This window comes from Tenrec ecaudatus, chromosome 6, assembly GCF_050624435.1.
Source record: "Tenrec ecaudatus isolate mTenEca1 chromosome 6, mTenEca1.hap1, whole genome shotgun sequence".
NCBI lineage: Eukaryota > Metazoa > Chordata > Mammalia > Afrosoricida > Tenrecidae > Tenrec > Tenrec ecaudatus.
In genome coordinates, this window is record NC_134535.1 from 110,204,786 (window position 1) to 110,218,327 (window position 13,542).

A 13,542-nucleotide genomic window follows, 5' to 3' on the forward strand; every position below is an offset into this window, starting at 1 on the left:
CGTGGTGCGTGCGATTGGTCAATGGGCCGACCCGGAAGGGTGGAGTCTCCACGCTGGGAAGAAGGGACAGGCCGGTGGCGGGAAGATGTTCTAGGCGTTCCACTGAAAGGGTGCGTAGCATTCCAGAGGCCGGGTCCCGGGGGGTCGGAGACCGGGAAGCTGGAGGGTGCCCACGTAGCCCGTGACCACGTGTTCCGGAGTGGCTCCTGTGACAGATCTGAAGTGTCAGGGCTGCGCCTTCCTCCTTGATCTGCCTCCTGCCTGACGGCGAGGTTGGTCTGCACTAGGTCTCGCCTACCTTTTCAGGGAGAAACGTTAACCATGCTTCTGTCATCGAAGTTAGATCTGGAGCGTTCGTTGGGTTGCCCTTAGTTCTTTTATTTTTCCTGCCATTTCCTTGCAGGATATTTGGACGTCAAGTCCCAAGCCATCCCCGTTGTGAGGCCTGTGGATTCGGACTTGGCGATCCATCGGACCCTGTGGGATAGAGTAGAGCTGCCTCATTAGAGTTGCAAGGCTGCAGTCTTTATGGAAGCAGACGGTAGCGTCTTTCTCCCGAACTACAGGGCCTTTCGGTTAGCAGCCGATCGCTGTAAGCGTTGTGCACTCAAGGCCCCTTTGCATAAATAAGGAGGTCGATCTCCGTCACCAGGAAGGGGGAAAGCAAAACAAACTACCCTCAAGTTGCTTCTGACTCATAGCGACCCCTAAAGGAGAGAATAGAACTGTGCCATCTTTCCTCACACATTGAGTCTACTTAGCGAGCGAGAAGCTCCTGCTACTATGCCACCAGGACTCAGCCTGTTTATTGGCAGTCAGCTTTTATTGGAGATGCTTCTTCCAGCCCCTCTTCATAGCAGTGTAAAGGATGATGTCCTTAAAGTAATTGTCTCTAGTTTTAGGGGGCTGACAAGGGAGTGTGTGTGTGATTTTAGCTGTGATGCTACCTCCTGTTACTGTCCTCCACCATAGAATTAGTGACTGTCATCATGTTAGTTTTTTCTTGTGGTGTTCGTGTATATGCTTCTGATAGGTCTACTGTAGCTCAATAATTTCCGAATACATGCCTGTTGAGGTATCTTGCTTTTGAATCACATCATTTGAAGGAGGATTGCGTTTATGAGCAGTCTTGGTTTAATTCAAAGAGTTATTTAAATTTATGGAGAATTAATTATAGATGATATCCTTTCTGCTGGGAGAGATAGATCTGCTTTTAATCTCTGCCAATCTGTGAAGCACTTTGCCAGGCTCTGTGGATACAAAGGTGAAGAAATATCCTCTGTCGTGCTGGTGAATTTTACAGTCTAGAGAAGATGAATTGTATTTCCAGTGATGGGCAAATGCTTGTGTTTGTGTGTGTATGTGTGTGTATGGTGTGTACAAAGAAACAAAGAGTCAGAAACCCTAGGTTTCCTCCACTGCTTAAAAATCTTTTAGTGGAGTGGCTGTTCCAGTTTCCAGGTAAAGCAACACCCAAGGACTCCAGTAGATTCCAACTCATAGTACCCTTACAGGACAAAGTAGAACCGTTCCTTAAGGCTTCTGAGACTAAATCTTTTTTGTTTTTTGTTTTTTGAGACTAAATCTTTAAGGGAGTAAACAGCTTCCTCTTTCTCTGGTAGAGCTTCTGGTGGATTCAAACCACTGACCTTGCAGTTATCTGCCCAATTGGGTCTGATTGTTGCTGTTATTAGGTACCGTCAAGTCAGTTCTGACTTAAACTGACCCTGGGAGCACCACAGAATGAAAGGCCACCTGGTCCTGTGCCATTCTCACAATTGTTCTTATGTTTGGTCCCATTGTTGAAGCCACTGTGTTAATTCATCTTGTTGAAGGCCTTCTTCCTTTTCACTGCCCCTCCACTCCTTAGAAAGCCAGCCAGCCTGTCTTTTCTAGCCGATTGGTGACTTCAGAGTTCTATTTCAGTCACTTAAGGCTAGCCATGAGAGTTTGGGAGAGCATTCTAGGTTTTATAATTGCTGAGTGTGCATATCAGAGGTCCATAACTACCTGGTAGCATGGTAGTTCTAGTTCTTAGCTGCTAAATAACAAGTCAAAGATTTAAACTCCTGAGTGGCTCCCATCAGCCAGCCAGTCTGGGAAAAGATGTGACAGTCTGTGCCCTTAGAGATGATGGTCTTGCGAATTCTCTGGGGCAGATCTACTTTGCCCTATAGCCATGTTATGGGTCAGATTGTATAGGAGTAGGTTTAGTTTGGTTTGGGTCTGTATTAGCGAACTGGGAGTAGGCATTAATTGGAATTACAGGAAATTAAAGTTCCCACATGATATTTTCATTTGCCTCATATGCTTATGAAAGTTGGACAATAAATATGGGCGTCCAAGCAAGAATTGGAGCATTTGAATGACAGTGTTGGCTATATTGAAAGTGCCCAAGTACTACCAGAAGAATGAACAAATCTGTCACAGACGAAGTATGGTCAGACTACTCCTTAGAAGTGAGAATGTCAGAAGACTTTGTCTCACGCATTTTGGATATGTCATCAGGAGGGAACCATCCTTGGAGAAGGACTGCATGCTTGATAAAGGAGAGGATCCAAAAGAAAAGAAGACCCTCACGAAGATGGATTGACACAGTGACTGCAGCGGTGGACTCCAGCATCTTAATCTTGAAGCCACTGCACGATTAGTCAGTGTTCTATTGTAAGAGGGTGACTATGAGTCGGAGTCGACAAGATGGCAGCGAACACTAACAAAGTCCCGACCCGTAAGCCAAATAATGTTTTCACTTGCCCATGTGTTTCACTCAAATTCACTGCCATCAAGTTGGTTCTGACTCATGGAAACACCCTGTAGAACAGAGTAGAACTTGGCCTTGTGTGCTTTTGAGACCACCCCTTTACAAGGGTAGAAAGCCTCATCTTCCTCTTGAGGAGCTGCTGGTGGGTTTGTACTGCTGACCTTAGACCATTATACCAAATACAAATTATGCCTTTCCTTCCCCATTTCTTTTACTATTCTGTGGTCTCTCCCTCTGAAATCTAGCCCCTGTATAACATGCCAAATAATATCTTTACAATTGAGTTCAGCTCTTAAAAAGTTGTGTGAATAAAATGCTAATTAATTTGATAATGTAGATGACCTAAATTTAGTTAAGGCAGTGCATTTGAATAGTCAATGTGTTATTTAGAAGACAGCGCTATAATTATAATTCCAATTGTATCTATGAGAAAAAGGCTTAGAGCAACCGTTCTTAACCTGCGGGTCGCAACCCCTTCAGGGTCGAACAACCCTTTCACAGGGGCACTCAAGTCATAGCACTAGCAAAATTACACTTATGAAGTAGCAACAAAAATAATTTTATGGTTGGGGATCACCACAACATGAGGAACTGTGTTAAAAGGTCACGGCATTGGGAAGGTTGAGAACCACTGGTTTAAATTATTCTGGACACTTCTAAGCTTAGAGGATTTTCCATGAAAGTTAGTGTGGGACAAGTCACATAATATTTATTGGAAAAGTGACTGCAGTATATAGTTAAATTTTTAATTTTTTATGTGTGCTTTTTAATGACAGTCTGTTACCGATTTAAGATTGTGAACTGCAATTAAAAATGTTTTATATGTTCTTTTTTATGTAGAAAGAAATTTGGATCTCCAATTTACTTTCAAAATGGCATCCGTTACAGGTTAGTAGAAATGATGATTACATTTTGTAGTTCTGCCTTATTTCCCATTGTTCTTTTTCTTTAAAAAATGCATGTTTAAAAAACTGATTGTAGAAATAATATATTTTGATTTAATTTTAGGAAACCTGAGAAAGTTAAAAAAGTATGCAAATCCTTTTAATCTTGCCATGTAGATTAATGGTACTATTTACAATTAGTTGTATTATTTTTCAGTGAAATTTATAACATTTTATGCAAATTTTAGCACAATTTTAAAGCATAAAGAAACACAGATGATAGATTATTGGTAAATCAATTCTGTTTACACTGTTTGTTCTGTGAAACAGAATTAATTCAGTGACAGCAGGCTTGGTTCGGTCTTCTGATGCTCCGTTGTTTCAAAGTGATATTTGTTAAACGCTATTTCTGTTTTGGCAATGTAAATAATGCTACACGGAACATCTTTGAATTTAAATCTTTGTGTGCTACTCCAGTTTTGTTCTTAAGATTTTGTTCCTGAAAGTGGAGTTACAGGACCTGTCTTTAAAGCATGAAAGATAAACACATCCATAATATCACCTTCCCCAGACAGCCCCTCATAGCACGCTCATGTTTGTTCATCTATTAATGTTTCTATAAATATGACTATATTGTACTGTATTTGTTAGTAAGACCTTTCTGTCTGATTAAATGCTGAATGACAGGAGGGGAGAGATTATACTCTGGCCATTTGTCAGTCGTTCTAGGATATAGAGAGTATGGTCTTAGCTACTTACGAGCTCAACAGGTGGGTTAACAAGATTGTGTTGTTTTCACTTTTGAACATAATGCTTTTCTTAAATATGGATACCCTCTACTCCTACTTCCCACATAGAACTTTACAATTTATGGAAAACAGAACTATGCATTTTGTTCATTCCTGTTACGTCCATTCCAACTCATGGCACCTCCGGCTGGGTCCTGGTAGAAATGCATTCCATAACGTTTCCCACGCTGTGACTTCTTGGAGGCAGATTGCAGGTTTTGCTTCCAGATGCCCCTCAGTGGTTTCGGCTGCCAGCTGTTCAGCCAGGAGCGGAGTGCTTAGTTACTTGCACCTCCAGGGCTTCTATACATAGACTACCTAGTGGGAATAGAGATGGCTCGTCCATCATGGCTCATTCACACAGACCAAGGGAGGATTAATAGTAGTTGGTAACAACTTCATTCACATTAAATAGTCACCCAAGTGATATTTACTTGGGTAAGAGATAGGAAGTAGTGTTAAAGAGATGTTACTGAAGCCAGGTGGACCAGCACGGTCATTTTCAGATTTTATTGAGTTCCCTTTAACAAGAGATCAGGCTTCATCAGTGGGATATGATCTAAAAATTAGCAAATAATGAAAGATAATTATTATTTAAGATGGTATTATGAAATAATTTAACTTTATAGCTCTTCTATGCGTGGTATATGCAACTCCCACCAAGCACATGCAAATCGGGTGCAGAGATACGAGGGAGGGAATTGGTCATTTTGACATTCCTCAGGACACAAAGTGAACTGCCTCGGAATCAGGAAAAGAGAGAGTCACACAACCGTCCAGAAAGGAGAATCACCAGTGGAATGTAGGAGATCTCTGGGTGGCAGCAGAGGCACCAGGAGCCACAGCACCAAGACCATTAGAGGGTGCTTCGGGAAGGAATCTGACTTGCAGTGTCCTTAGGATTTGTCATCAGCAATGGAGTTTTGTAACACTTCCCAAGCAGGGGAGGCGCCAAGGGGCTGAGCGGCTGAGAATCAGAGTGAGACAAGGCAGGCACAGCGGAGAAGAGGCACTGCTGAGTACAGAATGACCACATCCTTAGTGCCGGGATATTGATTTGTGGATCTGGATCTTGACTTGTTCATTTCCCTAGTAAACTCCATAAATGTGAGTATTGTCTGTGAGTTTTGTGAGGCCATTACAACGGGCTGTCGAGTCCAGCAGAGAAGTCGAGTGCCTTGGGAGGGACGGTTGGTGGCAGAATCAGATAAAGAAGGGTAAGGGCAGAGGCAGATGTGGAGGTGGCGTCTCTTTCCCTCTAGGGAAGCTTGAGGAGGGCCGGCATGACCCCCATGCCATTTCCTCAGAAAGAATGCTTTGATTGTTCTTGCGAGCTGCCCTGCAGTTGTCCTCTGACTCATCATTACAGCCTAGAACTGCGCGATACTGTTGTCTTAGCTGTTATCTTGGTGGAAGCGCATCATCAGGTAATTTCTTCTTCAGGCTAGGTGGCTTCAACCACCATTCTGAGGTAAACAGCTGATCTCAAACCCCTTGTGCCACCAGGTTCCTTTAAAAAAAACGTTTTTTATTATGAACTGAGTGTGGGGATGATATATTTCAGACCAGGAACTCTGTATTCATTAGTTCAAACCACTCACGCCCCCTCTCCTAGTCTACCTCACTCCACTCCTCAGATTTCCCTTCTTGTGGTCCCCTTTCTTCTCCCCACAGCCCATTTGCCAACCCTCTAGTCCATTCAGCTCCTCTCTCTTGTCCTCCCTTCATAACTTCTAAATTCTGTCCCCTTTGGATACAAGCCTTTGCCTTGGTTTTTATCCTTAGAGTAGTAAACTCATGCTTTCGTCCTTCTGTGATTGACTAACGCCACTCGGCATCATGGTCTCCAGATCCATCCATGTTATGAGGGTGCTCCATGCTGTCGGCATTGTTTTTAGGGATGTGTTCCATTGTGTGTATTTACCAACGTCTCTGGCCATTTGCTTAGGCATTTGAGCTCTATGCAACTCTGTTCTGTTGGGAACAGTGCTGTGATGGCGATGGAGGTGTAGCTGTGTGTTCATGTGGTCCTTCTTTAGGGTGTAAACCCAGCAGAGGTATTGCCACGTGTGTGGGGCTTCCATCCTCATCTATTGGCCATAGTTCCATCTCGCTTTCCACATTGGTTGCGCATGCCACCAGATAGATTCCTTTTATTGTAAGTGCTTCAAAAGACTGAGCCCCTTCAAAGAAGCTTACCAGCTCTATTGCTCTACGCACTTGCAATGCGTTTGAAATGAAATTGCCTTCGGATAGTTTGCTGCTTTGGATTTGCTGGCTTCCATAGTGGCCACTTTCCTTTTATCATTCGTTTCAAGGCAGTCTATTACTAGAAATTCTGCTGTCTCTGAAGCATTAGATTGGGTATAATTTTAAACAATGATCTTAATGTATCTTGATTTATTTTAACTATCCCATACTTGGAAGAAATAGCCTGAATGCTCCTTGGAAGGAAGAGTGGTGAGACTTTGTCTTACATATTGTGGACAAGTTAGCAGAAGGGGGCAGTCCCCGGAGAAGGACATCATGCTTGGAAAAAGGACATCAGGGAAGACGATCCTCTTCTTGACAAGATGATTGACATAGTGGCTGCAACAATCAGGTCAAACATAACAATCATTGTGGGGGTGGCTATTTACAGGGTCACTGTGAGTTGGAGCTGACTTGGTGATGCCTACCAGAGACAAGATGTAGTTTCTTTTAGTCTTAGTCCCTCAAGTTTTTATCTAAAACACAATGATGGTGACTTTGTAGGGTGGATGAAATTAGCCTCTGTATCAGGTAGGTTTGATGAGTGGAGCAGAAGCACTCTGAAGGATGTAAAGGATGTTTTTAATAGAAATTAGGGAACTGGTTAAGCACCGTGTGTGTGTGTGTGTAGGGGGTGGTGGTGCACACACATGTATATGTGTATGTACACATATTTGTGTATATAAAAACCACTACTATATATACTAATGGGTCTGAAGTCAGCAGAGGAAGCAGTTGGGAAAAGAAGATTGACATAAGCAAGGAAACTAATGCAACGAAGAGGGATTTCTTTATCAAGGTGTCATTGCTTTAAAATTTCCAACTTGGATGATGAAGGAGACCTGTCCGAGAGCCAGTGCACTGCACACTGGGGCTCTAGGCAAACCCAGCGGAGGTCTCAGGGAAGCCGAAAGAGGAATACTGGCAGCCTCGAGAGGAGCTACAGCACAGCTGCTTCCCCAAGACACCCAGAAGGAGCTGGAGCTGTGAACCTAGCTACAGCCCTCTTTCAAGAGGGAAGCCAGTCCTGACTCTGCACTAACCTGATCCGGCTGCATTTTTCTCCTTCCAACAACCTGGCAAAGCTCTCTTGTGAAACCTGAACCCAGAAATATGCAGGGATGGAAATGAAGGGAAATACTGTTTTCTTTAGCTATCACAGTACAGAGTCACAAGAGCCTTGGCTACTTGGCACCTGTGCACTCTTGTTTGAATCATACGTCACTTCCATTTAAAGCCAATAGCAAAACCTTGCTTTTCCTACGTAAGGCACCACTACCCTGTGCACACCCACACACAGAAGGTACACATCCTTGTTTTCATCTTTGACTGATACTTACCTCTCTTCTTGATGAATTACATCTTCTTTGAAAACCAGCTGTGTAACTTAAATCCTGAGTTATGGCATTGGCTACTTTTATAATGTCCTATATAATTAGATAAGGGACCAGGCAAAATTAAGAGACACTTGGTTAATGTCTAACCACCCCCCCAAAAAAAATTCACAGCCATTGAGTTGCTTCCGATTCATATTGACCCTAAATATAGGTTTTCCGATACCAAATTTATATGGGTGCAGACAGCCTTATATTTCTCCTGTGGAGTGGCTGTGGGCTTGAAAAGCTGACCTTGCAGTTAACAACTGAACAGCTAAGCCACCACCCCACATGTGCTCCAAATACCAAAGTGAGGGGGCAGGGAAAAGGTCATAGATGTTACAGTTCTTAATTCTCCAACTGGTCATGTGGTCACAGCTGACATTTTATAACCCCCCTTTTCCTACCCATCTCATATATATCTGTCCATTGTCCTCAGCAAGCACTTCGGTTCTTTTTTGTTTTGTTTTAATGCATAGAGGAGCTAGGCATCAGTATTTATTTAAAAAAATAACAGTTCTATTTATATCACAAGATTCAGTGGTTTAAACATATTAAGTAAGAGTTGTGCAGTCATCACCACAATCAGTTTAAGAACATTTTCTTCTTTCTTGCACTTATTATTAGCTCCCGATCCCTCCCCAACCTCTCCTGCCATAACCTAAGAAACTTGTCGATCAAGATCCTGCCTCTGTAGATTAATCTATCCTGGATTTCATATAAAGAAAAGCTTACCCCAAACCCTGAACAACAATAACAAAATAAAGCAGAGAAAAACTTCAGTCAGAAAGGAAGTAGAAATGTTGCTAGTGAGTCAGTCACTAGTGAAATGAGAGGAGTCACTTTCATTTCCGCGTCTTGATTCACAGTCCCACGTATCCTGGCCATGAACTGGCCACGTGTCCTGGCCAAGAAGCAACACTGGTCATGAACTTACAGAACATACTACATCTTGGAAGGCATTGCCCCATCCTTAAGTTATTGCCACCCAGCTGGTGCCACAGTTGAATTTAAAAAATACCTTCCTATTACTTTATCTGGTCAGCTGCTTCAAGGTGATGGGAAACACGGCTGGACCAATTCACCCCTTTAACGTGACCTTTCTGTTGTACTCTATTTGATATCATCTCAGTTCTTTAGTCAGAAACAGTTTGTTCTGGAATACTAAGAAGACCAATACCGCCTTCTGTAAATTTATATGTTGGGTTTGGCAGTGGCCTGGCAGGCTGGAAGGCAAATCCATATCTAGAGTAAGTGTCTACACTAATGAGGATGCAGAGGCCATTTGACCCAACAGATCAGATAGGCTTGAAAGGCTGACAATTAGGGGTGCTGTCTGGTGCCCGGAGACCCATACTTGCATTACAGCATAGAGCATTTGGATTTTGAAGCAGAGCCATATCTTCCTGTACAGATAACCGCCTTCTAAGACTTGCTGGGTTTTGCATGGGAAGGTATCGAAACTAGATACTTCAGAGAACTGTAGAGGCTTCAGAGTCTTGGAGCCTCAGGGTGAATCAACTTGATGACGACTTTTTCCCCCATCCTCCCATCTTGTGCAGAGGAGCCCTGGTGGCCTAGTGTCACAGTACAGAGTTGTGGGCTCAGAACCTGTCCTAGAGCGTTGCTGTGAGTCGGAATCACCTCTGTGGCACTAAGTTTGGGTTTGAAATCTTGTACAGTGTTCACTTGTGGCCAACTGTAACCCAGAATTATGCAAAGAAGGGGGTTCTGGCAGTTGGTATAATATAAAGCTGCCACCACCTCTATTAAATCATAAGTGTAAGACTTTATCTCATGAAGAGAGTTTAAAACTGGGTACTGATTACTTCAGGGAGAGCAATTAGAAAGCATAATAGTCATCTTTCATTTTTAAAACCTGCCATTGTATGCCAAAGAGAATGTCACTTTGACTTTAATACCTGGATTGATTGGAACCACACACTGGGACCTCTTTTAAGACTTGGATTGAATACATTGTGGCTCCTTTGTAAATTCATTACACAAATGAGATTGTAATGCCAATTCTACTAGTGCACTTGCTTTCCTTTTTACTTATTAGCTTATTTGGAATCATCAACTTCTTATCATGCCAAGAGTAGCCTTCTTTTGCTTTTCAGCCTGTCACTTTACATAAATGACTCAGGATATTGTTGGATCACTTCTGTACATCATCATCATCATAAATAGCTATCATTCATTGAGTGCTAACTGTTTACCAGGCACTGTGCCAAGAACTCTGGGGGCCTGGTTGCCTAGTAGGTTATATGTTGGGCTGCTAACCTTGAGGTCAGTGGTTCGAAACCACCAACCGTTCCGAGGGATAAAGATGAGGCTTTCTACTCCTATAAAGAGTTAGTCTCCAAAACCACAGGAATAGTTCTGTTCTGCCCTGTAGAGTCACTATGAATCAGCATTGACTCCGTGGCAGTGAGTTTGGTGTTTTGCTTTGATGCCAAGAACTTTCAATGCGTTCTTTCTCCTGATTATAGTGATAATGTGAAAATTAGAACTTATCCTCAATTCATAGATTTGGACATTGAGGCTCAATTATGCAGTCTTCCTGGGGTCACTTAGTAAGAAGAAAACCTCTTCCTCTTGCACTGTTTGACTCCAAAGCATATGCTCTTAAGGCCTCTGCTATAGGACTTTAAATTTGCCTGTGGTTTAGACAGTGGAAAAACATAGTCAAATCCATTGCCAGTAAATTGATTCTGACTGATAGCAATGTAATGTATGGTTTCTGAAGCTGTGAATCTTTATTGAAACAAATAGCTTCCTCTTTGTCCAGCCTGCTGACCTTGTGGTTAGGGATTCAACATGTAAGAGACAGTGCCACCACGGCTCCAGCAGGGAAACTTAGATTGTAGTAAAAGTTTCTTTTCTTTAATCACGGAATCTTTGGTCCTAACCCACCCCCCACCCCATAGCCCTAACCGAGGAACTGGAGTCTATAAACAATGAGCTACATGCAGTTGACATTCAAATTCAGGAACTTGTGGAAAGGCAACAAGAGCTTCTTCAGAAGAAAGCCATCCTAACAAAGAAAATCAAGCAGAGCTTGGAGGACTCCGAGGCTGAGGCAGGCAACGCGGGCGGTGATTCTTCACCTGATGCTTGGAACAAACAAGGTTAGCTTTCTCTCCCGCCTCTTCCCCTCTGCCAGGTTTGCTTTTTCAGACCCTTATGCGTATCACTCAGTGTAGCTCACTAAAGAAAGCGATTTTTCTTTTTGTGCCATTGTTTTTCGGTGATTTTATTCTTATCAAGATATTCCCATCAGCATTTCCTGATATTTGCTAACCTAACCTTTCTACTGGTGTTTGAGCTTTTTATGGTACTATTACATCTCTGATTAAAATGGAAACTGTTTTGCAAATACCACATCAAGCACGGTCTTCTGGGGATAATCCTACACAGGAAAGCGGCTTTCATTTCTTTCTGATGTCCCATTCCTGAAATAGGTGATTTGTTTATGCTTTGATTCACGTAATGAATTCAACTAACCTCAACATTTTTAAATGTTCCATAAGTATTGAAAGTGTATATTTATCTGATTATGACCAAAGCAGCCATTCACACTTATGTTTCATGTGCAGTCCTAATACTCTTACTAATGTTAGCTTATTGGTCTCTCTGTAGATTTTCCATGGTCTGATAAGGTTAAAGATGTTCTGCAAACCGTCTTTAAACTCCAGAGGTTCAGATCGCTTCAGCTTGAAACGATCAATGTAACGATGGCTGGGAAGGAAGTCTTCCTTGTGATGCCCACAGGAGGTGGGAAGAGCCTGTGCTACCAGCTACCAGCATTGTGTTCAGATGGTACGTGTTAAGAAAGATTATTTTGTCTTAAAGATTAGTTTCAAGGTCACCAAATGTCCTTTTTCTTGATTTATTTTTAGGCTTTTAAAAAAATCGGGTCTAGTCATATATATATAAAAGCCAGTGCTTGTGTTTACCTTGTATTTATTTCTACATTAATATACTTCGGAAGGATTTGCATGAAGGGGGAAGAAAAACTTCTGAGAGAATTGATCTTTAGTTTTGAAACATAAGTTTAAAAACCTGGAGGGAAAAAGATGCCTGGCACAGGGTTTGGCAGACTGGATTCGAGTGTTAGATTGTTTCACTGAGTACCTGCTCAGTGCTCGGCCCTGGAGAAGGAGAGCTGAGCAAACCGGGCCTGATCCCAGCGTTTACTGAGTTCACGGGGACTGGTTGTTCTTCCTTAAACTTACATACACAGAAGAATTCCCCCAGGGAGCCCTATTAACATGCCGATCCTGATTTTGTGTGAGATTCAAGATTGTAAATTTCTGACAAGCTCTCTGGAAATCCTGAGGGTGCTGGCTGAGGATCGCGAGGGCATGGGGCAGAGGTGGTGGAGATGGTTAAGTTGCTTAGGTGGTGGAAAACCAGAAAGCTGGTGGTATGCATCCACCCAGAAGCACCAGGAAGACATCCCTGGCCATCTGCTTCTGGAAGGCACAGGCTGAAGAGTTTCCAGAGTTGGGAGCAGTTGACTTCGCCATATGCGAAAGCCGACTTGAGGGAGACTCGTAAGGAAAAGTGAAGGTCAGCAGACTTTGTCTTAAAGGGTCAGGTAGTAAGTTTTCAGCGATCTAGTTCACAAAGTGTCTGTGGCAGCTGCCCAACTCTGCCATTATAGCATGAAGCAATTATAGGCAAAATATGAAGGACCTTAGTTTTCTGACCCCCTTCTCTGGAAAATGAGACCAAGTGGCGTAGTGGATTACCCACTGAGCAGGTACCCACGGGCAGCAGTTTGAGCCCACCTGAAGTGCTGAGGGGAAATGCAGCGGTTTTATGCGCCCCTAGCATTTACACTGTCTCAGAGACCCTCGGCAGCAGTTTTGCACTGTCATCTATGGTCTCTGAGTCAGAGTCAGCTCAGGGTCTGAGCCGGCCAGCTGCGCCAAGGGAGGCAGGTGTGACCGTCTGTTTGCGTAAAGGCTCTAACCCCACTGGGGGCAGTGTCACTCTGTCTTGCAGCAACCGGTTTGCCTCCTCCCAAGATTGTTATCAGGAACAAACTACAGAAACAGGTAGATGATTTTAACAATGTACAATAGTGCTTGTAGTTAGGAACCATTTCTGTCCTAAAAGAAAGAGGTATATTGCTAGTACTTCTTTCAGTTGAAAAACTACTTACTGATTTCTACTTAGAATAAGTGAATATAGTGCCGTAAGTAGAAGAATGCTCATAGCTGTCATTCTTAATAATACAGGCTGCTGTATTTCCTTTATAAGACTTTGGGGCAATGTTTTCCTGGTGCAACTCTATATTTATCTTGTTTTACTTGGATGGCCAATACTAGTGGTTAAAAATAATAGCAAATTAAACATTTGAAATATTAATATCTGCATTTTTATAGAAAGTGAATAAGGAAAGAAATTTCTCTTTAATCATATGTTTATTTATTTGGCTTACACGAACCTCTTATGATTCTTAACTACCTCTA

At 42.7% G+C, this 13,542-nt stretch overlaps 1 protein-coding gene across 1 annotated transcript in view; it reads left to right on the forward strand.

Annotated features, from left to right (window-relative positions):
- The first annotated feature begins 24 nt into the window (after positions 1-24).
- RECQL (RecQ like helicase) overlaps positions 25-13,542 on the forward strand; it is a 29,427-nt gene continuing 15,909 nt past the window's right edge. Inside the window, exons 1-4 of the mRNA XM_075552012.1 lie at positions 25-110; positions 3,602-3,649; positions 10,990-11,190; positions 11,702-11,881. Of these exons, the coding sequence (XP_075408127.1) occupies positions 3,634-3,649; positions 10,990-11,190; positions 11,702-11,881 (397 nt within the window). The 5' untranslated portion in view covers positions 25-110; positions 3,602-3,633. The remainder of the gene's footprint in view (positions 111-3,601; positions 3,650-10,989; positions 11,191-11,701; positions 11,882-13,542) is intronic.